At 36.3% G+C, this 22,568-nt stretch overlaps 1 protein-coding gene and 1 pseudogene across 1 annotated transcript; both read left to right on the forward strand.

The window, feature by feature from the left end:
- The first annotated feature begins 3,881 nt into the window (after nucleotides 1-3,881).
- Nucleotides 3,882-5,336, forward strand: LOC137959359 (nucleosome assembly protein 1;2-like; annotated as a pseudogene).
- A 3,988-nt stretch (nucleotides 5,337-9,324) lies between these two features.
- On the forward strand, nucleotides 9,325-11,243 carry LOC137959360 (uncharacterized). The gene is made up of 4 exons (XM_068806760.1): nucleotides 9,325-9,672; nucleotides 10,168-10,384; nucleotides 10,520-10,607; nucleotides 10,832-11,243. Exons 1-4 carry the CDS (start codon nucleotides 9,325-9,327, stop codon nucleotides 11,241-11,243), a joined length of 1,065 nt encoding a protein of 354 aa, XP_068662861.1.
- The last annotated feature ends 11,325 nt before the right edge of the window (nucleotides 11,244-22,568 follow it).

A 22,568-nucleotide genomic window follows, 5' to 3' on the forward strand; every position in this document is an offset into this window, starting at 1 on the left:
TCTAACACTTAAAGATAAGTCCAAGTATACTTAAAATAATTCAATATAGATAAATGACAAACATAACGCAAACTAAAACTCTTCTAGGACGTGACCATAGGATAAATATGCCTTTGTGAGTCCTTCTTGATCTTCCAACTTATGTGATAAGGATACCAGCTTGTGGTAACCATGGTGGGTCCTACTTCTTATGAGCTTGGGTAATCATGGTGGGTCCTTCTTCAATATTAATGTCCCCAAAGAGACATAATAACTGCAACTGAATATAACATGACCATCTTCCAACTCATATAACATGAACCAAAATAATAAACCTTGTAGAAGGACCCATGAAATAATCATAATCCGATATAAATATTTTTTCTTAGATGCAGAAACTTCATCTTTTGTGCACCCCCTTTCTTGAATATTTTGGTCACATAAATTTATCCACAACATATAGAATAAAATACTTCTTTCTTGTACTTCTTGTACTTCTCCCCCTCAAGTTGGGAAGTAATGACAGTGATCCCAGCTTGAACCAACTATAATAGATGTATCAATAAATCCGAATAACAGAGATCTAGTAATAAGCCCTCAAACCAGGGAAAAGTGAGATATTTTCCTGATATAGCAAGTCAAAGAGTGACACAAAACAATCGGCTTAAATTCAGATTTTTCAATGTAACAGGATACCAGCATGACCTTTGATTCTTCCAATGCGAATATATATTTAAATATAGATCAGATTGACATAAAATTTTCTCATTATGAAAGTAGACTTATATAAATTTTATCCAAGTATAACTTAAATTCATAAAATATAATTATCAAAAGATAAATAATCTGACATATTTCGGTCTTTGTCATCTTGCCAAACTAAGCATTGTTTCTCTTTTTTTTCCAGCATGACCATTGAATCTTCCAAGATCAATATCTCCTTATTAAAAAATCATTCCTAGAGTTGGTTAAATATGTAAGAAAATAGACTTACGTATCTTTCTTTTGATATATAATTCTCCATATAAAGTCTCTTTCTTGATAGCATAAAATACCTAAAAAATTGAGGTTTTCTGCTGTCGCTCGAACCTCTTTTTCAATTTGACCTTTGTTGCTTCAAATAGATAAGTCAGATAAAAAATTTGTTGAATAGGTAAAAGAATAAACTTACAAATATTTCTTTTGATATATATTTCTTCATATAAATTCTAGTTCTTGATAGCAAAAAATATCTCAGAATCTAGAGACTGCTGCTGCTGCTTGAACGTTTTTGCAATCTGACCTTCGCTCATTCAAATATCGATATCTCTATGTAGATAACTCTAATTGGAACAAATCATTGTTCGTTGGAAATTAGACTCAAATATATTTCTATCAATATATAATTTGCAATATAAAAATGTTATGTACACAATAAAATTATAATTTAAATTATTTTTCTTTAATTTAATTTATTTTATTTCAGTTAAAGAATTAATAGGCCATAAGGGTATTTTTGGAATATTTCATTTATAGGGGTATTTTTATAATTTTTTATCTTAAACCTTGTAAGGGTGAACCCTATTTAAGGGGTAAGAGTAATGAGAAAGTTAAGAATTGATTTTAGGTGAAACAGGCTTAGAGCTCTCCTCAACGAGCTCAAGGTGTGCGTTCTCTTTAATGAACCTAGGGTTTTCAAGCTTCCCTTTGGCTTGATCTTCGTTTTCCTCTTTTTCCTCCCTACGAATCCATGTGTCAGATCCGGAGCTATAACAACTTGTATCAGAGCAGTAACACAATGAACTATTCTATATCCCACAAAAAATGGATGGCCCTGCGCAAAGAATCAGAAGATATACGTGAACAACGCGACGAATTGGAAAGAATACATGAATGGTGTGCAACTTCCATTAGAAATTTTTATGCAAGGAAGCAACTCGCTGCAGCAGAAAAGGTCATATGACCTCAAATCTTTGAGCACGACAACGAATTGGAAATAATACATGAATGGTGTGCAGATTCCATTGAATGTTATGATAGGAAGCAACTAGCTGCCGCAGTCACTCAAGACGCTGGCTCAAACGGACAGGGGACACCAGAAATCAGAGAGCCCTCGGTCTCTCCAGTGGCGGTGACATCCGAAATTGAGGACTCAGAATTTTCGAAATCGGAAGGGTATTCAATACACCCTTCATTGAAAAATCTGGAATGAGGTTCAACATCAAATCCTTTTCCATTGGACGTCATACGTCTTCCCGAACAGAAGACGCATGAAATTTGAGTGCTCTCTATCTCAGAAAAGCTCCCCAAACTTCTGAAATCAGACGGCGGGGACCCGATTTTTGGAAATCGGAGGGGTATTCCACAACCCCTTTCTCATTGGAGGCCACACATCTTCCACAGGTGACGAAAAAAATGGAACTGGATGATTTGATGACTCAAATCTGAAGACCGACTTTGCGGTAGCGGAACCAAAAGACCTGTTCATTGTTGAGCAGAAAGGTTCTAAATTTCGACCACGATTTGCTGCTATGCGCCACCGGGAAAAAAAGAGGCACTGGTGGAAACAAATCCGGGGGGCTTTGGCTTTCGGATTCTCACGCTCACTCTCAATCTCTCTCTCGGTAGTCCATGGGGAACCAACGTCAACGTATTTTGGGGTAAGTTTCAGAAACGCCATCGATTTTTAGGTAAACAAGAGTATTCCATGGCGTTGATGGGGCTCCAAGGGCCTGAGCAACAGCCACACTGCTCAAAAATTGGGAAGCAACTTCTCTGTTCCCTGAAGCAGAGAACCACTCCCTAATTGCTGGAATTCCGGCTTGGGTGTATGAATTTTGAGATGAATTTTTTTGGGGATGCCGGGATTCATAAAATTAATTTTATGAGGACTGCTGAATTTTTTTATTTTTTTGGGGGCTATATTTTTCTTTTGATGAGCACAGTCACTGTATGTGGGTTCGTTGGCAAATTGAAAATGTGGGGCTTCATTTTTGAGGTTCCATGTCTTTAATAATGAGAGCAGGAGATGAGAAATCCAAATGTTTTGGATTTGTTCAATTTGAGAAGGCAGAAGATGTTGCTCGAGCTATTGAGCTTCCAGATGCTATGGAGAATGTTGTTGCGAGTTTGATTAGGGAGGTTGCAAATAAAACCAATGACTCTGCTGGTGATGGGACTGCAACAGTTTCAGTACTTGCCAGGGAGATAATCAAACTTGGGTTGCTCAGTGTAACATCTGGTGGTAATCCTATTTCTATAAACGAATGGGATTGCTGCTGTGGTGGCAATGCAGCAATGGTTTCAAAAATTTCAAATTTTTGCTGATGTTGCATTCTTGGGGTGGGCAGGACAGCCACTTCCATTTTTTCAAATTGCTGCTGTAGTGGCAATGCAGCAATGGGTTTAACAGTTTCATATTTCTGCTGCTGTTGCATCTTGGGGTGGGTAGGAGAGCTACTTCCAAATTTTCAAATTGCTACTGTGGTGGCAATGCAACAATGGGTTCAACAGAAAAAAAATAAAACCGGTTAGAAGTGATGCAGATGAGCAACACCAGTAAAATGTAGAAGAAAATGGAAATGAATCACAGGGTGCATCTATAGCTGATGAGTATCAGGGACATGCTGCAGTGATTACTGTTGTCTAGCTCTGTGAACACAAGTTGGAAATAAGACTACTGATAGGTCCATATTTAGGCTAGCAGTATGGCGGTGTTTATGGGTAGCGAGGAAGTTCCATTACATTGAGTTCTTTAAACCTATAAAAGGCTCTCCTAACCCAGTTGAGGAGGTGTTTATGGGCAGCGAGGAAGTTCCATTACATTGAGTTCTTTAAACCCAGAAAAGGCTCTCTTAACCCAGTTGAGTGTTGTGGCAGTCCAGCATACACTGCTGCCAGCCACCCAAGCAAACAAGGCTGCTATGGCAGTCCAGCATACATTGCTGCTAGCCAGCCAAGCAAACCAGGCTGTTGTGGCTGTCCAGCATACACTGCTGCCAGCCAGCCAAGCAAACAAGGCTCATGTGGCAGTCCAGCATACACTGCCGCTAGCCAGCCCAGCCGAGGTGCTTCTTGAGGATGTAGATGGCTATTTGCATGCAATCAAGGCACTAACCCAGAGTGCTGGAAAAGGGAAGTATGATTCCATTGGTGCTGAGTCTAGTGCTTATGCTTCGGGGGTGGCACTTGAACCACTGCAGGAACTCTTATGTTAGCAGGTGCTGCAGTTGATCAATCTGTGATTGGAAGAGTGTATTTTTTCTGTTCATGGTCTGGAATTGAAACGTCAAAGGTGAGAAAAAAGATAAAGGAAAGAGGAATTAAGAAGTCTCCAGGCTGTCGTATGATTGAGGTGGATGGGGTGATTTATGAATTCCTTGATGAAGATAATAACTATTCTCTGTCCAAACACATATATGATGAAATTTCGGAAATGCTTCAAAGAATAATGTTGAAAGGTTTTGTTCCTAACAACATTCAAAAACAACATGATGAGTTTGAGGCAAAAATTTTTGAGGAGAGAGCAGCTCTTGCAGCCAAGTACCAGAAACTTTATGACTCAATATATACCGAGAGATATGAGATAGTACCTGGAGTAATTGAAATTAAAGAATCTACAGAACCCATTGAGGAGGTTTCGGGAGAAGAAAATGCAGTTGAAGAGAAAGGTGTTTCCAATTTCTGGCTTACGGCGGTGAAAACTATTGAAATGCTTGCAGAGGAGATACAAGAGCGTGATGAAGGGGCTCTTAAATATTTGAAAGATATCAGTGGTCTAGGATTGATAATGCCAAGGGCTGCAAACTGGAGTTTTTTTTGTTATCCCAATCCATATTTTATAAATACTGTCTTGGTCAAAACTTATCACATGAGAGATGAGGATAAACCCATTTTAGAGAAAGCGATAGGGACATAGATTCAATGGCTTCCAGGGAAGAGCTTGACACAGAAGGTTTTGAAGAAGCCTAGAGGGATCAAAGAACACCAAACCCATCACAAAAACTGAAAAGTGTAAAAATTTCTTTAATTTCTTCAGTCCTTCACAATTCCCGGGTGATGATGATAGTGATGAAGAGACCGCTGAACAACTTCAGAATCAAATGGAACAAGATTATGATATTGGATCCACCGTCAGAGACAAAATTATCCCACATGCTGTCTCATGGTTTACGGGAGAGGTTGTTCAAGGTGACAAGTTTGATGATATAGAAAGGGAAGGGGATGAAGATGATGAAGATGTTGCTGACGATGATGATTATGAAGAGGACACTGCTGCCAAAAACAGGCCGAAGAAGGTATTTGCTGGACGAAAGGTGAAGAGGGGAATACCCCATGGGGAAGGCCAAGAGAGGCCTCTAGAGTGCAAGCAGCAGTAGAGACAATGGTCCAAGTGGGGTTGAAGAGAGATAGAGAGGAGGCAACAGGCAAAAAAAAAAAAAAAAAAACATTTGATACTAGGGTGGAATGCTCCAGTTTTGGGAGTCCAGAGGGCGGACACAACTACCACGGATGCTACCAGGTGGAGACGTCAGCATAAAGACCCTACCTTCGAGATTGAAGACAAACTCTTTTTTCCAAGGAGAGGGGGGGGGGGGGGGGGGGGGTAATGTTATGGCACACAATAACATTATTATTTTAATTATTTTTTTAATTTACTTTATTTTATTTCAGTTAAAGAATTAATAGGCCATATTAGAATATTTCATTTATAGGGGTATTTTTTTAATATTTTATCGTAAACTTTGTAAGGGTGAACCCTATTTAAGGGGTAAGAGTAATGAGAAAGTTAAGCATTGATTTTAGGTTAAACAGACTTAGAGCTCTCCTCAACGAGCTCAGGGTGTGCATTCTCCTTAACGAACCTAGGGTTTTCAAGCTTCCCTTTGGCTTGATCTTCGTCTTCCTCTTCTTCCTCCCTACGAATCCATGTGGGCTATAACAGAAAAAACTCTTATAGAGGTAAAAAACGTAAAGAAAACTACGGGTGCAGGGACTGAAAAAAAAAACTACGAACCTAGACATTGGGTTTAGGGTTTAGAGAAAAGGATCACATTACCTCTATGGGTTGACCACGTCAACTCACAGAATCTGATTTGATACCATGTTGAATTTATGAAAAAGAGAAATACTTCATTGACCTCATAAACTTATTATAATCAGAGTATATGAGTCTCTATTATTAATAGAGGAAGGTAGTAGAGTCCAATTACAATAAAACTACCTTTGTCCCAATTACACCCAAACTCTAACACAAAGATTAGTCCTAGCATACTTAAATAAATCAATATAGATAAAAGACAAACATAACTCAAACTAAAACTCTTCTAGGATGTGACCATAGGATAAATATGCCTTTGTGAGCCCTTCTTGATCTTCCAACTTATGTGATTGATCTTCCAACCTATGTGATAAGGATGTTAGTTTGTGGTAATCATGGTGGGTCCTACTTCTTATAGGCTTGGGCCCATTTTTGGGCCTTCTTTGGTCGTGTGACTCATCTTATAATACTCTTAGATATGTGGGTCTTCCTTGGTCGAGTGAGCTTGGGCCCTATCTTCCAACAAAACCTTGTAGAAGGATCCATGAAATAATCATAATCCAATATAAATATTTTTTCTTAGATGCAGAAGGTTCATCTTTAGTGCTCCCCCTTTCTTGAATATTTTGGTCACATAAACTTATCCACAACATATGGAATAGAATACATATTTCTTGTACTTCTTCAACTTCTCCCCCTTAAGCTGGAATGTAAAGGCAGTGATCCCAGCTTGAACCAAATATCATAGATGTAGAAATAAGCCCAAATAATAAATAAGACCTCAAATAAGGAAGAAGTGAGATATTTTCCTCATATATCAACTAAAAAAGTGATGCAAAATAATGGGCATAAATTCGGATTTTTCAATACAACAGAATACCACCTTTGATTCTTCCAATGAGAATATATATTTAAATATAGAACAAATTGACATGAAATTTTTTCCTTCTGAAACTAGAATTAAATACATTTCATCCAAGTATAACTTCTCTTCATAAAATATAATTATCAGAAGATAAATAATCTGATAGATTTCAGTTTTTGACATCTGGCCGAACTAAGTATTATTTCTCCTTTTTTTCCAACATGATCATTGACTCTTCCAAGATTAATAACTTATTATAAAAAACTCAGATCTAGAATTGGTTGAATAGGTAGGAAAATAGACTTAGACTTTTTTTTCAATCTGACCTTCGATGTTTCAAATATCAATTTATCTTTGTAGATAAATCCGATTGAAAATTAGTTGAATATGTAAGAGAATAGACTTATACATATTTCGTTTGATATATATATATATATATATATATATATATATATATATATATATATATATATATATCCATATAAACTCTCGTTTGTATAACATAAAATACCTCGAAAGTTGAAGCTTTCTGCTGCTGCTTTAACCTCTTTTGTAATCTGACCTTCGCTCATTAAAATATAAATTTCTCTTTGTAGATAACTCCAATTGGAAAATGTCATTTTCCTTGGAAATTAGACTCAAATATCTTTCTGAAAATATATACTTTTCAATATTAAAACCTCATTATAGAGATGAAACATGCAAAGCAACCTACGGTGTAGGGACTAAAAAAAAAACTACGAACCTAGACTTAGGGTTTAGGGTTTAGAGAAAAGGATCTCATTATCTCTGTGAGTTGACCAAGTCAACTCGCAAAACCTGTTATGATACTATGTTGATTTTATGGAAAAGAGAAATGCTTCATTGACTTCATTAACTTATTATAATCAGAGTACATGAACCTCTATTTATAATAAAGGAAGGTAGTAAAGTCCAATTACAATAAAACTACCTTTGTCCCAATTACTCCCAAAATTTAACACTCAAGGATAAGCCTTAGCATAATTAAATAACACAATATAAATAGAAGATAAACATATCTCAAACTAGAACTCTTATATGACGTGACCATAAGATAAAGAAGATCGTGGTTATCTTTGTGAGTCCTTCTTGATCTTCCAACTTATGTGATAAGGATGCCAGCTCGTGGTAATCATGGTGGGTCCTACTTCTTATGTGCTTGGGCTCATCATATAATACTCTTCGATATGTGGGTCTTCCTTGGTCGTGTGGACTGGAGCCCATCTTCCATTATTTTCTAATTAACTACGACTAAGGAGAGATAGGAAGATAATTCCAATAGTGAATACTTAAGTGTGAATTGATATATACTTGCATCGATGATCAGTTGTGAAATTTTGATGGTGGATGTTGACTTACACCAAGGTTTGTTCTTTTGATTGATTATGATCCTTTATTTTGAATTATTTCTTATTTGTTTTTCTTAAATTTTTTTTTGTTATACTCAGACTCCCCCACCTTCTTCACGGAGCATAAAATTAGATTAATCACTCTTCGTGGGAATGATCCTTACTCGCATTGCTACATATATTTTTAGGAGTATAGGTTTTATTTTTAGTTGCCTGTGACAACACACCAAATTTTGGCGCCATTTCCGGGGAGTGATTCTAGTTGATTTTTGTGCTTCTCCTAATCCTTATTTCGTTCTTGAAATTTTTGAAAAATAAAAAAGGAAAAAATCGTTTGTTTTTCCTAATTATAGTTTTGGCACAATTCTGACTCCAATAGGACTAGGGCTTGGTATTTTGAAGGTAAACGACGTTCTGAGCAATAGTAGTTGATCCTTTGGATCCACGAACCCCCTCCCGAAGCCAAATTCCACTGTTTTGTAGGGTGTTTAGTCATTTTATTTTATTTTTTGTGTTTTAGTATAGAATTTTTATTTTTTTTTGTTATTCTAGATTTTTCCTGATTTGTTTTTCATGTTTTATTAGAGTTCCCTTGATTGTTTATGACTGTAACTCGATCTTCTAATCAAGGTGATTTACAGTGTGATCCAAAAAAAGAGAGAACTTTGCGCAAGTTAAGGAGATAAACTCGGAGGAATTATGAAGAGAACAATCTAACTCTTGATTTCCCATTTGATAGTGAATCTGATTTAGAGGAGGAAGAAGTCATGGCTTGAAATCAAACTTTGAAATCGAGCTTGCAGCCCTGATTTGAATCAACAACCTTTATGCATAACGTTCCCTAATTTAGATGCTACTACTATATTTGAATTAAAATCTGGACTATTACATCTCTTGCCCACTTTTCATGGTCTTGCAGGTAAAGATCCTCACAAGCATCTAAAGGAGTTTCATGTGGTATACACGAGTATGAAACCCACAGGGTGATTGAAGATCAAATTAAAATACGAGCCTTTCCATTTTCTTTGAAGGATTCAGTTAAGAATTGGTGCTATTATCTACCCTTTGGGAGTATTACAACATGGGATGAGATGAAGAGATTATTTTTGGAGAAATATTTGCCAGCTTCAAGGGCATCCAACATTCAGAAAGAATTTTGTGGTGTAAGGCAGCATAACGGAGAGTCCCTACATGAATACTGGAAACGTTTCAGGAAATTATGTGCAAGATGCCCCCATCATCAGATGAGTGAGCAACTTCTTATCCAATATTTCTATGAGGGTCTTCTACCCACTGATAGGAGCATGATTGCTCCTGCTAGTGGAGGAGCTTTGGTGGATAAAACTCTCGAGGCCGCGAGAAACATGATTGCAAATATGGCGGCCAATTCTCAACAATTTGGCATTAGGCTTGACCTTCCATCTAAGAATGTTAAAGAGGTAAATATTTCCTCCCTTGAACAAAAATTGCGAGTCTAACTTCTCTTGTTCATCAAATGGCTATAGGTAATAGGCAAACAACGAAGGCTTGTGGGATTTGTTCAGTAGTAGGACATCCAACCAATATTTGCCCAACTCTTCAAGAGGAGCCCACTAAGCAAGTGAATGCGGCATGTGGTTTTTCTGGACAACCACAAAAAAAAGTATGATCCCTATTTGAAAACGTATAACATGGGTTGGAGGGATCATCCCAACATTAGTTATGTGAATCCCCAAGTTAATCAGCCCACAACTAAAAATCACCAAAGTTACCAGCAATATAAGTAGCCATATCCCCCTAGACAACAACCGGGCCAAACTTCCAATTCTAGTATGTCTTTAGAAGATATTGTTAAGTCTCTTGCCACTAATACATTGAAATTTCAACAAGAGACGAAACAATTTCAGCAAGAGGCAAGGGCTAGTATTCAAAGTTTGGTCAATCAAATGGGCTAGATGGCAACTGCAATTAGTCGGCTAGAGGTGCAAAGTTCGGAGAAATTACCCTCTCAAATGGTAGTAAATTCAAGAGAAAATGCAAGTGCAATCGTTTTGAGAAGTGGTAAAGAGGTTGAGATTCCGGTAAAGGCAGCCCCTACATCGTCAAAGCAAGAAAAGGAGAAAAACGTCGTTGCAGACAGAAACGCTCCCAATGATGATGACGTACCTAAGTGTGAGTTTCCACCTCTTTCTGATTATAAACCAATTCTTCCTTTTCCTTAGGCTTTAGCAGATTCTAGAAAAGATGAGTAAAATAAAGATTTATATGAGACTTTCTGTAGATGTGAGGTAAATATTCCACATTTAGATGCTATTAAACAAGTGCCTCGTTATGCTAAATTCTTGAAAGAACTGTGCACAATTAAAAGGACCATAAAATTAAAGGATGTGAGAAGGTAAGAGTAGGGGAGAATGTTTCTGCAATTATTCAAAGAAAATTCCCTACGAAGTACAAAGATCCAGGTATGTTTATTATCCCTTGTTCATTAGGTTACACCAAATTTGAGAAGGCCATGATAGATTGAGGAGCTTCGATTAATGTCATACCATATTCTATATATGCTTCTTTGAAACTTGGACCTTTGAATAAAACTGGTGTTGTGATTCAATTGGTTGATAGATCTAATGCATATCCTAAGGGTGTAGTTGAGGATGTTCTTGTGCAAGTTAATGATTTGATTTTCCCTACTGATTTCTATGTGGTTGATATAGAAAATGGTGACCAAACTGCTCCTCTTTTGTTAGGAAGACCGTTCTTAAAGATATCCAAGACTAAGATAGATGTTCATAGTGGCACACTTACCATGGAATTTGATGGTGAAATTGTTAAGTTTAACATTTATGATGTCATGAAATATCTTGGTGATGATAATCTTGTTTATTCTATTGATGTGATTGATTCTTTCATACAAAAAGTTTTTGAACTTGATGGAAAAGATGAATTGGAAGTTGCCATTAGTAAGTATCTTGAGAAAGAGAACAAGGAGTTAAGCCTTGAGTTTCTGATTTACAAGAAACTGTTACAACGTTGAATAATATTCCGCAATTACATCAGTCAGGTAACGTTCTTTATATTACATTACCAGTTTCTAACGAGAGGCCTTTTCCCTCTGTTTTGTAGGATCCCACTCCAGATTGAAGCCTCTCCCCAGTCACCTCAAGTACATGTTCCTTGGAGATGCAAGAACGTTATCAGTGATCATCTCCAGTAAACTTAGTGCACCGCAAGAAGAAAAGCTTGTGCATGTCCTTAAGGAGCATAAGACGGCTATTGGTTGGACAATTGTAGATATTAAAGGGATTAACCCGTCTACATGCATGCATCATATCTTACTTGAATAGGGAGCAAAACCTTCCCGTCGACCGTAAAGAAGATTGAACCCACTCATGATGGATGTAGTGAAGAAGGAGATCCTCAAACTTCTTGAATTTGGAGTGATTTATCCTATTTCGGATAGCACTTAGGTCAGCCCATTTCAAGTGGTTTGTATAGATTATAAAAAATTAAATGTTGTAACCCACAAGGACCACTTCCCTTTGCCTTTTATTGATCAAATGGTTGAAAGGTTAGTTGATCATTCTTACTATTGTTTTCTTGATGGTTATTTAGGTTATTTTTAGGTTGCAATTGCTCCAGAGGATCAAGAAAAGACGACTTTTACATGCCCATTCGAGACTTTTGCATATCGTCGCATGCCCTTTGGCCTTTGCAATGCTCCAACCACTTTTCAAAGGTGTATAGTTAGCATATTTTCAGATTATATTGAGCATATCATAGAAGTCTTTATGGATGATTTCATAGTTTATGGAGACTCCTTTGATACTTGTTCTTCAAAGATGCATAGAAATTAACCTTGTGTTAAATTCTAAAAAATATCCTTTTATGGTTAAACAAGGCATAGTTTTGGGTCATGTTATTTCATCTATGGGAATGAAGGTAGACAAAGCTAAAATTGATATTATTCAATCTTTACCTTATCCCACTAGTGTGCGGGAAGTTCGTTCTTTTCTTGGAGATGCAGGTTTTGACCGCAGATTCATCAAGGACTTCTCCAAAATAGCATTACCCATGTGCAAGTTGCTACAAAAGGATGTGACTTTTGAGTTCGATGAGGCGTGCAAAAAAGTGTTTGATAAGTTGACGAAACTGTTGAATTCTACCCCAGTTATCCAACCCCCAGACTGGAATGTTCCTTTTGAGATAATGTACGATGCAAGTGATTATGCAGGAGGCCCCATTTTGGGTCAAAGAATTGGAAACGCATCCCATATCATTTATTATGCTTCCAGAACTTTGAATGATGCCCAGAGAAATTATTCTACCACTGGAAAAGAACTTTTAGCTGTTGTTTTTGCTTTAGAAAAGTTTCGATCTTATTTGCTTGGTACTAAAGTCATTGTTTACTCTGATCATGCAGCACTCCGTTATTTGATGACGAAGAAAGAGGCAAAATAAAGATTAATAAGATGGATACTTCTCTTGAGTGAATTTGATTTGGAGATCAAAGACAAAAGAGGGACAAAAAATCATGTCGCAGATCATTTGAGTCGTTTAGTTCATGTCCAGGATGAACTTCATTTGTAGGAAACCTTCCCTGATAAGCAATTACTCTCCACGAGTGTGACATTACCTTGGTATACGAATATTGTAAATTATTTGGTTACTTATATGTTACCTCCTGGTTTGTCTAGGGTTCAAAGAGATAAGGTCAAGAGTAATGCCTAATACTATGTGTGGGATGACCCATACTTATGGAAGCATTGTGTAGATCAAGTGATAAGAAGGTGTGTTCCTGAAAATGAAATTATTTCTGTTCTCACCTTTTGTCATTATTATGCTTGTGGAGGTCACTTTGGAGCTAAGAGGAAGGTGAGAAAAGTGCTAGATTATGGTTTCTATTGGCCGTCTTTATTCCGAGATTCATATTCTTTTTGTAAGTCATGAGAACATTGTCAAAAGATAGGTAATATATCCCAAAGGAAAGAGATGCCACAAACCCCCATAATAATTTGTCAAATTTTTTATGTTTGGGGCATCGATTTCATGGGACCGTTCCCTGTATCTTTTGGTTATGTTTACATATTGGTTGTTGTTGATTATGTTTCGAAAAAGGTGGGAGCTAAGGCTACCAGGATTGATGATTCTAAAGTTGTTACAAATTTTATCAAGTTTACCATATTCTCCAGGTATGGAATTCCAAGAGCTCTAATAAGTGATTGAGGCACTCACTTTTGCAATCGAATTGTGGAGACTTTTTTGAGAAAGTACCATGTGACACACAAGGTGTCAACTGCCTATCATCTGCAAACTAGTGGACAAGTGGAAGTGTCAAATCGAGAGATCAAGTCCATCATTGAAAAACGGTCAATCCAAGTAGAAAAGATTGGAGTTTTCACTTGGATGATGCCTTGTGGGCATATAGGACTGTGTATAAGACGCCCATTGGTATGTCACCTTTTCGGTTGGTGTTTGGGAAACCATGCCACCTTCCGATTGAGTTAGAACACAAGACTTATTGGGCTATAAAGAGTGTCAACATGAAGATGGATGAAAGTGGAGAACACAGGAAGTTGCAACTATAAGAGTTAGATGAAATTCGCAATGATGCCTATGGAAGTGCAAGGATTTACAAGGAAAAGACAGGCTTTTCATGACAAGATGATCTCTAGGAAGGAGTTTAAAGTTGGTAAAAAATTCCTTCTATATCATTCACAATTTCATTTATTTTCGGGTAAATTGCGTTCTCGTTGGATTGGACCATTTGTTGTTACTAATGTTTTTCCTCATGGTGCAGTTGAAATTCAAAGTTTAGCAACTTCCAAAGTGTTCAAGGTGAATGACCATAGACTTAAACCTTTCTACGAAGGTTTCCAAGTGGAGAATGTGGCAACATTGGATCTTAAGGATTCAATTTATACTAGTTGAAGAAGGAAGCATTGAGTCGAGCCAATGACAATAAAAAAATGCGTTGCTTGGGAGGCAACCCAAGGGGAGTTCGTTCATTTTTATTTTTATTTTTGCATTTATATTTTGGTTATTTTTGCCTTCTCTTTATATTTCACCTTAAATATGGGACAATGTAAGTTCTAAGTGTGGGGGAGGGGATTTAGGTTGTGTTTTAATTTTGTAAATCCAAAAAAAAAAAATCTTTGTTTTTGTGGTTTTTAATGTTTTTTTTCTGTATGTCATGAGCAAGATTAAATTAGGCTCTTGAAAGATTCATAACATGATTGAATAAGTAATCTTCCAACTATGAATTAATTAGTCTAGTTATTTTCTATGAGGATGGTAGTGACTAAATTTGGTATACAAAAGTTGGTGAGATTTTGAGCCTTTAGATTGACACATCCATATCAGTCTCACCATTTTCTTTCATGAGAGATATTCATGCATGAACATGATTACATAAGCCAAATAGCCTACCTTGTAATTAATTTTTTTCCTTTTGTTGAACCACTTTGAGCTTTATTATTATTATTATTATTATTGTGAACGCACATTACAAGCTTTTAACCTGAAAAAAAAAACCTTTACCCAAGCCGTAGAACTAGTGGAGCATTGTTCATCCTTATGATTCGTATGGGTGTGCAAGAAATAAGTATGGGGGTGTCTGGATTTGTGGTATGGCTATGACTGGTGAAATGGAACATGTTTTCATCCTCAATTTATGGGTTCCATTGTTAGTGTAATTTTTGGAAAAAAAATTAAAAAAAAAGAGAAAAATAAAAGAAGAAAGGAAATGGAGGGAATGACTTTTAAAGTTACAAATTGTCCATGTTCAGAATTCCTCCTAAAATTCAAAGAAAAGGGTTTATTTACACGAGATAGATAAAAATTGAAGAAGTTGTTGAGTGGAGTGATTGGTTTTACATGTCTTATATATTCGAGCTTGAGTTGATTCATTTTTGCTTGACTAGTTTCGATGGCTTTTGAGCTACATTCCCAAATATTTTCCACCTTGATCTTAAACCCCGTTACAACCCTTGAAAAGTCCTTATGATTCATGTTATGCATGTGATCTGAGTGGTGGAGACTGAGAATATATGCAATCCTATGGTATATCATTTCCATTGGAATGAATTAGAGAGAAACACATACCCTTGAAACATATGAGAGTCGAGTGTTTATTTCTGTGAGGTCTACTTATTTAGTTTACTCCATCTTTGAATGAAAATGCTTTCTAAGTAATTGTAAGTTGTTTAAGAATGTTTGTTCATGATATGTTATGAGTTTTGAAGAGTTTGGTTGTTCTTTGTTGATGGCGTTACAACCTTGGTGTTTTTGGGAAAGTGAATTTGAGTTTTACCAGAGAACGTGCAAAATATAAATGTGGGAAAATTTGATGAGAATGCAAAATCTCATTATTTTTTCCCTTAATACTTAGGATTTTATAATTATTTGGCACCTAAATATACTCATTATTTTTATATTTTGATTTAGGATGCAAATGGATGCGTTAAGTGCAAAACGAAGTTAATTGGGCAATTCTGGACAGTTTCAACATTGATTCGTAATTTGGGCATAACTCTCTCATCTGATCTTTGATTGAGATGATTCAAGAAGCTATGGAACGCCCAGAAAAAGTTCTACAAATTTTGGATTTTGAATTTTGAGAGATATGCATTTCATCCAGGTCGAAATCGGGATTGCAGTCGCGGCACGTGCACTGTGATGTTATGGAAAGTTCCCTAGCCCACAAATTCTATATGAGGTCCATTTTAAGAAGCCTCCAGACCGAATACACGAAAAGTCAAACTACAACATCACTTTCTTAGTCATAGTAGCACTTTATTTGATTTTTTATTATAGCTTTGAGGAGAGAGTCATGGAAAGGAACAGAAGAGGAGGCACAAGGAGTTCGACGCTGACCCCCCCCTCTTTTTCTCTTCTCCAGGTTTTCCTCCTCTTTTCCCTAGTTTTTCCTTCATGTTTTCTTCATGGCCCTGCGTGTCTAAACTTTCAGACTTGGTAAAAGGAAATTGAAGCTTAAGAATCAATAAAATTTTGAGATCTGATTTGTTTTCATCGTTCAATTTTGAGTAACCCAAAATGCGAAATATAACCACAACAAGAGAATGAGTAACTTGTAATAATATATTTAAATAGAACATATATACCTAAACACCAAATTAACCAAAAAAACATCATTACTACACTAATAAGTAATTTAAAGTAGAATTAAAATATATTAATATACTAATTAATTAAATAAGATATTATATTAATTAATTATTACAGTTTATTGTACATTACTACAATAAATACATGTGACAATTAAATATGCACTGATTAATTATAAAAAAATAAAAAAAAGTAAAAAAAAAGAGAAACTAATATAATAAATAAATAACTAAATTTATTATTAACATAAGATATATTTTAACATAAAAAGGAATAATTAAACAAAAATAATTGATCAAATACTTTAACACAATACATCTTTTTAAGTATTAGTAATTAATAATATATTTTCGCTAAATTTAAAACCATTGGTTTAATTAATTATAAAAATAGGTTAATTAAACCAAAATAATTGATCAAATGCTTACTTTAATAATATTTTAATTACCACTATTAAATCACTAATTTAATACAATATGTTTAAAAAATATATAATTAATAAATAAAAATATTATTTTATTTATAACTCTATACGGATATTTTATGTAATATTAATTGATAATATATTTCTGCACAATAAAAAATGTTATTTAATTAATAATAAATATGGGATAATTATTAAAAAATAATTGATCAAATGCTTACTTTAACTATATTTTAATTACCAGTCTTAAATATCTAATTTAATATAGTAATAAAATTAATAAAGATAATAAATAAATAAATATACTATTTCATTAATAACCTTAGATAGATTATTAATAACATAAAATTAAAAATTAAAAAACATGCTTGAAAATGAACCGAGTTACTCATAATAGTTCATGATTTACAACATAAAAGCAAACGTTTATGCCTTGGAAGATAACAACGAGTTCGTGCCTTTAATATTAAAATCATCAAGTTACTTGTTTAGTACATATGAACGATAAGAAACATGTTCAAAAGCAATAAGATACAACTATCAATTATCATTCTACATGCAGGTCGCTATGGCATCTCGATATTATGCGATTCTTGTGGATTCTAATGCACGCTACCTCAAAATGTTTGTTGATTGGTTGTCCTCATCCACAAAACCATCACTCAACTAAGAGATCGAGTATTTTGCGGTCTTATTCAAAGGTCCAAATGTCATATGTTTGAGCATTTTGATGTCTTCTTCCAACCATTTATAATCTAAATCTAATATGGTCCTCATGGAAAAAACTTTATTAGACAACTTTTATCCATCGTAGTAACTAGAGACACATGGAAACACAAAAAACTACTAAAAAAAAATACCAAGTGGTGGATATTTACAACACCCGAATCTCCTCACAACATGGAAAGATCATTCTTTATCACTTCAAAATTATTAAACAATATTCTATAACTTTTAAAAATTAATCAAACTAATTTCATTGCAGATGCCCTAAATAATACAAAAACACACTCATCAAGTCCAAATTCACCGAACACCCCTAGTAGAGCTCCATATGACTTCCCAATTACTACGAGTCGTACCTCGTCAGTGATGGGGGTAGAGTTTTGTTGGCTAATGGATGCCCGTGTAGGCGACTCAGCTTAATTTGAACTGGACTTAACCCATTAGCCCCTAAACCCTAAACCCTAAACCCCCCTAACCCCAAACCCTAAACCCTAATTCCAAAAAGTACACCACCCTAAACCTAACTTCTATTAACCCTAACCCTAACCCTAATTTCAACAAGTAAAAGTAAACCCGAAACCTTAAAAGCACCAAACCTCAAACCCTAAACCCTAATTTCTATTAACCCTACCTTAAGAACAAGAACCCTAAAAAAAACCCTAAACTCTAAATACCATAAACCCTAAACCCTAAACACCTTTAACCATACTCTATATACCATATACCATAAACCCTAAACCCTAAACACCTTTAACCATAATCTAAATACCCTAAACCCGAAATTATACCCTATAAAGACCAAAATTGAACCTTAAATACCATAAACCCTAAATCCCGAAATTATGCAGTAACTAAACAATCAATACAAATGCCGCACACATAAATTAAAATTAAATTAAATACAACAGTATATTAATTAAAAAAATTAGGGTTTAGGGTTACCTTATGAAATTTAGGGAAAACCGAAGCCCAATGGGGAAATCAAGGGAAATAGAAGTAGAATCGAAGAAGTTGACACCGAAATGGGAAAAATCAAAGGAAATCGAAACCAAAATGGGGGAAATCGAAGTAAATTGGGAGGATTTTTTGGGGAAAAGAGAGCAACAAGAGAGAGAAAAGAGAGGGAGGCCGAGACAGAGAGAGAGAGAGAGAGAGAGAGAGAATTGAGAGGGAGAAGGGAGAGGGAATGAGAGAGGAGAGAGGAGAGAAGAAAACAAATTCGGGAGGAAGAGACACGTCTTGACGGCTTCAAGTGGATGACTCTCAAAATACTAAGGATTCCTGATTCCATAGTTTAAGCCTTGGGTGGCTTCATCCTGATTACCTACTTCATTCACTTGAAGCCAATGTTGGTGCACCACTAAGACTTCTTTGAATGACCTGAGTAATTAAGATGAACTTCATCTCCCGATTCACGTTGACTAACCTATAAACAAATTACAAATTTGTAATATTTGTTTCTATGAAAAATACTATTACGAGTTTGCAAGTTATTTTTTCAACTTTTTGACCTATGCTCGACATATAAACCTTTTGACCTAAATATGCCCAATATGTCTTCTACTGCCACTTAATATTATTTAGGTTTTGACCCTAATCTTGCTGGCTTACCACCACGTTGGATAAATTGATTATAGAAACCTCGCGGTTTTTAGAGGTCAACAAACCGTACATGCTAACCGATGCAGTTCCTTAGCTAATTCAGCAAGATAGAGCACAACTTCAGTTCATTTTCTACCTCGGAGCGTAACCGAACATAGAGAAAGAAACTTTGTGGTGGAAGATAGATAATATCCAAAACCAATATTTTCATAACAAAGTTTCACTATGAGGGCAAAGATATTCAACAAAATATTCTTTTATTGACCCAAACCATGCTACTAAAGGATATCATGATAGATAACATTAACCCTTTTTGATTTTTATCTCAATCTAGATTGCCCAAAAGATGGAGAAAAATCCTTAAAGGTTGGGAAAGAAGCATGAGCAATGCTGCTAATATGTATGTATCTTGGGATAAGGATTCTGCATACAATTTCTTTAGCCATGCCTTACAAGGCAATGTTGCCAATTGATGGGATAATCTTCCCGAAAATCAAAAGGCAAAACCAGAAGGAAACACTTCAATTGCTGCAATATTAAAAACCATTGTAGCAAAATTTTCAAAAGAATTTCAAGGCAACCATCCATCCCTAGAAGCAATGAATAGAAGTTTCAAATCTAGAACAAGACCAGAGGAAATACAGAAACTAAACAAATTACAAATTTGTAATATTTGTTTCTATGAAAAATACTATTATGAGTTTGCACGTTATATTTACCAACTCAAAATAGAAGATCAAAAACCTTATCTAACTATCTTCTATTCAAAGTTGTCAGAATCATTTGCGACACTGCGAAAAAGAATATGTTGCAAAATATTGGCAAAACAATCCAGAATTTCCATAAAATTCTATGAAAATCTTTCAGGACTCCATGAATTTAGCTCATGGAGAAAAAGGGAAAGAAACTCATTGGGAGAAAACTGGAGGAAGAAGGGTTATGGAATTGATTATTCTAACTCTCCCCCTGAAGCTCTATTTATAGATTTATGAAACTATTGTATTACAATAATACCCCTCAACTTAGGGTTTAGATTTTAAGGTTTTAACCCTGGAACTTTAACTTAATTACATCAATATCATCTCTATGAGATGACCTTTTATTTACCGTCCTGTCATCTTGTATGTGGGCATATAGGCCTTCTCCTTGATCTATGGGCCTCAAACCCGTCTTCTATATCTCTTGGATGCATGGGTTTTCCTTGGTCTTATGGGTCTGCGCCCATCTTCTAATACACTTGGATATGTGATTCTTCCTTGGTCATGTGGGCTTGGGCCTGTCTTCCAACACTCCCCCTCAAGTTGGGGGTGAGAGAACAACATGAACTCCCAGCTTGCTGCAAATGATGTATAATTTTTTATTTTTTTTTGTATAATATGCATTCATCTTCCAATACTTCCCCTCACGTTGGTGCTCTCATTCATGAGGCCCATCTGGTATAATATCAGTGAGAGTAAATCACACCTAGCCATTAAGACATTGCTCTGAAGTATCCCGCCAAGAGACAATGACTCTCAAGTGCTAGAGTAATATATGATATTAACGGGGAAAAATAATATAAATATAATAATAAGTTCCTTCGTCAAGGACTTCCAACCACAAAAATTTAATATTTTTTACGGGGATAAAGTTCCTCCTTCATGGATTTCCAACCACAAAAAAATTGATATTTTTTACGGAAATGAAGTTCCTCCGCCATGGACTTCCAACCACAAATAAATTTGATATTTTTTATGAGGATGAAGTTCCTCCGTCAAGGACATCCAACAAAAAAAATTTGATATTTTTTATGGGGATGAAGTTCCTTTGTCATACACTCCCAACCACAAAAATTTGATATTTTTGACAAGGACATAAATAAATAATGGTATGAGACTACATCTTCTTCAATAATAATGTCTCATCAAAAGAGACACAATAACAGCAGTTGAAATGGGCTTGGCTTGAGCCCATTTAACACGACCCAAAATAATTCTTGTAAAATTGACCCATAAAATAATCCAATGCACATATTTATTCTAAATAATGTGCTGACCAAGGAATAATATGTTAATTTTTCAAAAATAATAATCCTGTCAGAGAAAAAAATTTACCGAGTCCCGGTGAATTCTTGGGTATGTATACTGACTGAGGCAGAAATTAAGTGGCCCGAGTCAGGTGGACCCAGACCCGAGTTAGTTCAACTTGACTCGATTTGGCACAGAAGTCATGCGAAAGCTGCTAAGTCAACTCAGTCCGGGTTGCGGCAGAACCAACGCTGGGTTAACTCAGCGCTCAATTAAATTTTTTCTTACTTCGGGAAAAAAATTTGAACAGTGCGGAAACTCGGAAGGAATGTTTTCGAATAACAACAAGCAGTTGGTTTCCCTGATTCATCCTCCCTAAAACGGCAAAACAACTTAGTCTTCTTTGGCGACGGTGGGTCGTCTTCCCCGTCGGCCGAACAAAGTGGAACATCAACACTCAAACATCTCTCTGCACTCGTCTTCGTCTTCTCCGGCAGCGGCAAACAGAGAGTGGCCGACTTCTTTATTCTTCTTCGGCAACAGTGGACCGTCTTCCCCCGTGGCCGAACAGAGCGGAAATTCTTCGTCCAGAAACGGCAACTCGTCTTCCTCTCGACGCCGAACAGCTCGCGATAGCATTGTCGTCGCTGAAGCTTCAGTTGTTCTGAACAGGACAACGATCTATATGTTGACTGCTCTGGTCGTCCGACATGGTGCTCCACATTGCACACGATAGCTCCCTCCGGAATAGACCTCAAGGGCAACCATCAAATTGGCCTTCTTTCTGCAGTAAACAAACTATCCGGTGTACATGCCTTCGGCCGCAATAAATAGCTCCTTCTGGTGCTTGTAGAGGAAGGGATGGCGGAAAGTCACACGGGCAAGCGGAGGACCATGGCCAGGGTCATCGGTGATAGCTCCCTTGAGGTACCCATTACTCTCGCCGAAGTCGAGCGACTGGAAGGGAGCAGGGCCCTTGCGGTGGTGAGTGTGGGACTGGAAGACGGAAACCGCACCCTTACGATGTGCGCGGATCACACGACCCATCTCTTGCGCCTCTGCTTCGCGGGGCTTTCAGGGTTTAGAAACGGAGCACCAAGAAGCAGCCGACACGGCGGAGAGAGAGACGGAAGAGAGAGAAGCGTCGGTAGATGCAACAATGGTCATTGTTCGTTGGAGAGATGAAAAGAGATAGTGCTGATTTCAGGCTGTACATAAAAAACAAATATCAACTATGGAAAAAAAACAAACGAAGAATGAACCCGAAAAGTCATAGTCAAGAGTCCTGAAAACCATATCTTTGATACCATGTTGATTTTTAGGACTCCATGAATTTAGCTCACGGAGAAAAAAGGAAAGAAACCGATTGGAAAAAAACTGGAGGAAGAAGGGTTATAGAATTGATTATTCGAACCTTCTTCCTTAAGCTCTATTTATAGATTTATGAAACTACTGTATTACAATAATACCCCTAAAC

This window comes from Aristolochia californica, unplaced genomic scaffold (assembly GCF_029961685.1).
Source record: "Aristolochia californica isolate CCGP_79_NKW_82.1479 unplaced genomic scaffold, dmAriCali1.0.hap1 SCAF_3, whole genome shotgun sequence".
In the NCBI taxonomy this organism is placed as follows: domain Eukaryota; kingdom Viridiplantae; phylum Streptophyta; class Magnoliopsida; order Piperales; family Aristolochiaceae; genus Aristolochia; species Aristolochia californica.

Coding starts and splice junctions, on each gene's coding strand:
- LOC137959360 (XM_068806760.1), top strand. CDS start 9,325: ATGAAGAGATTATTTTTGGAGAAATATTTGCCAGCTTCAAGGGCATCC. Junction 9,673..10,167: donor CATCTAAGAATGTTAAAGAG/GTAAATATTTCC, acceptor CAAATGGGCTAG/ATGGCAACTGCAATTAGTCG. Junction 10,608..10,831: donor AAATTAAAGGATGTGAGAAG/GTAAGAGTAGGG, acceptor ATTGGTTGATAG/ATCTAATGCATATCCTAAGG.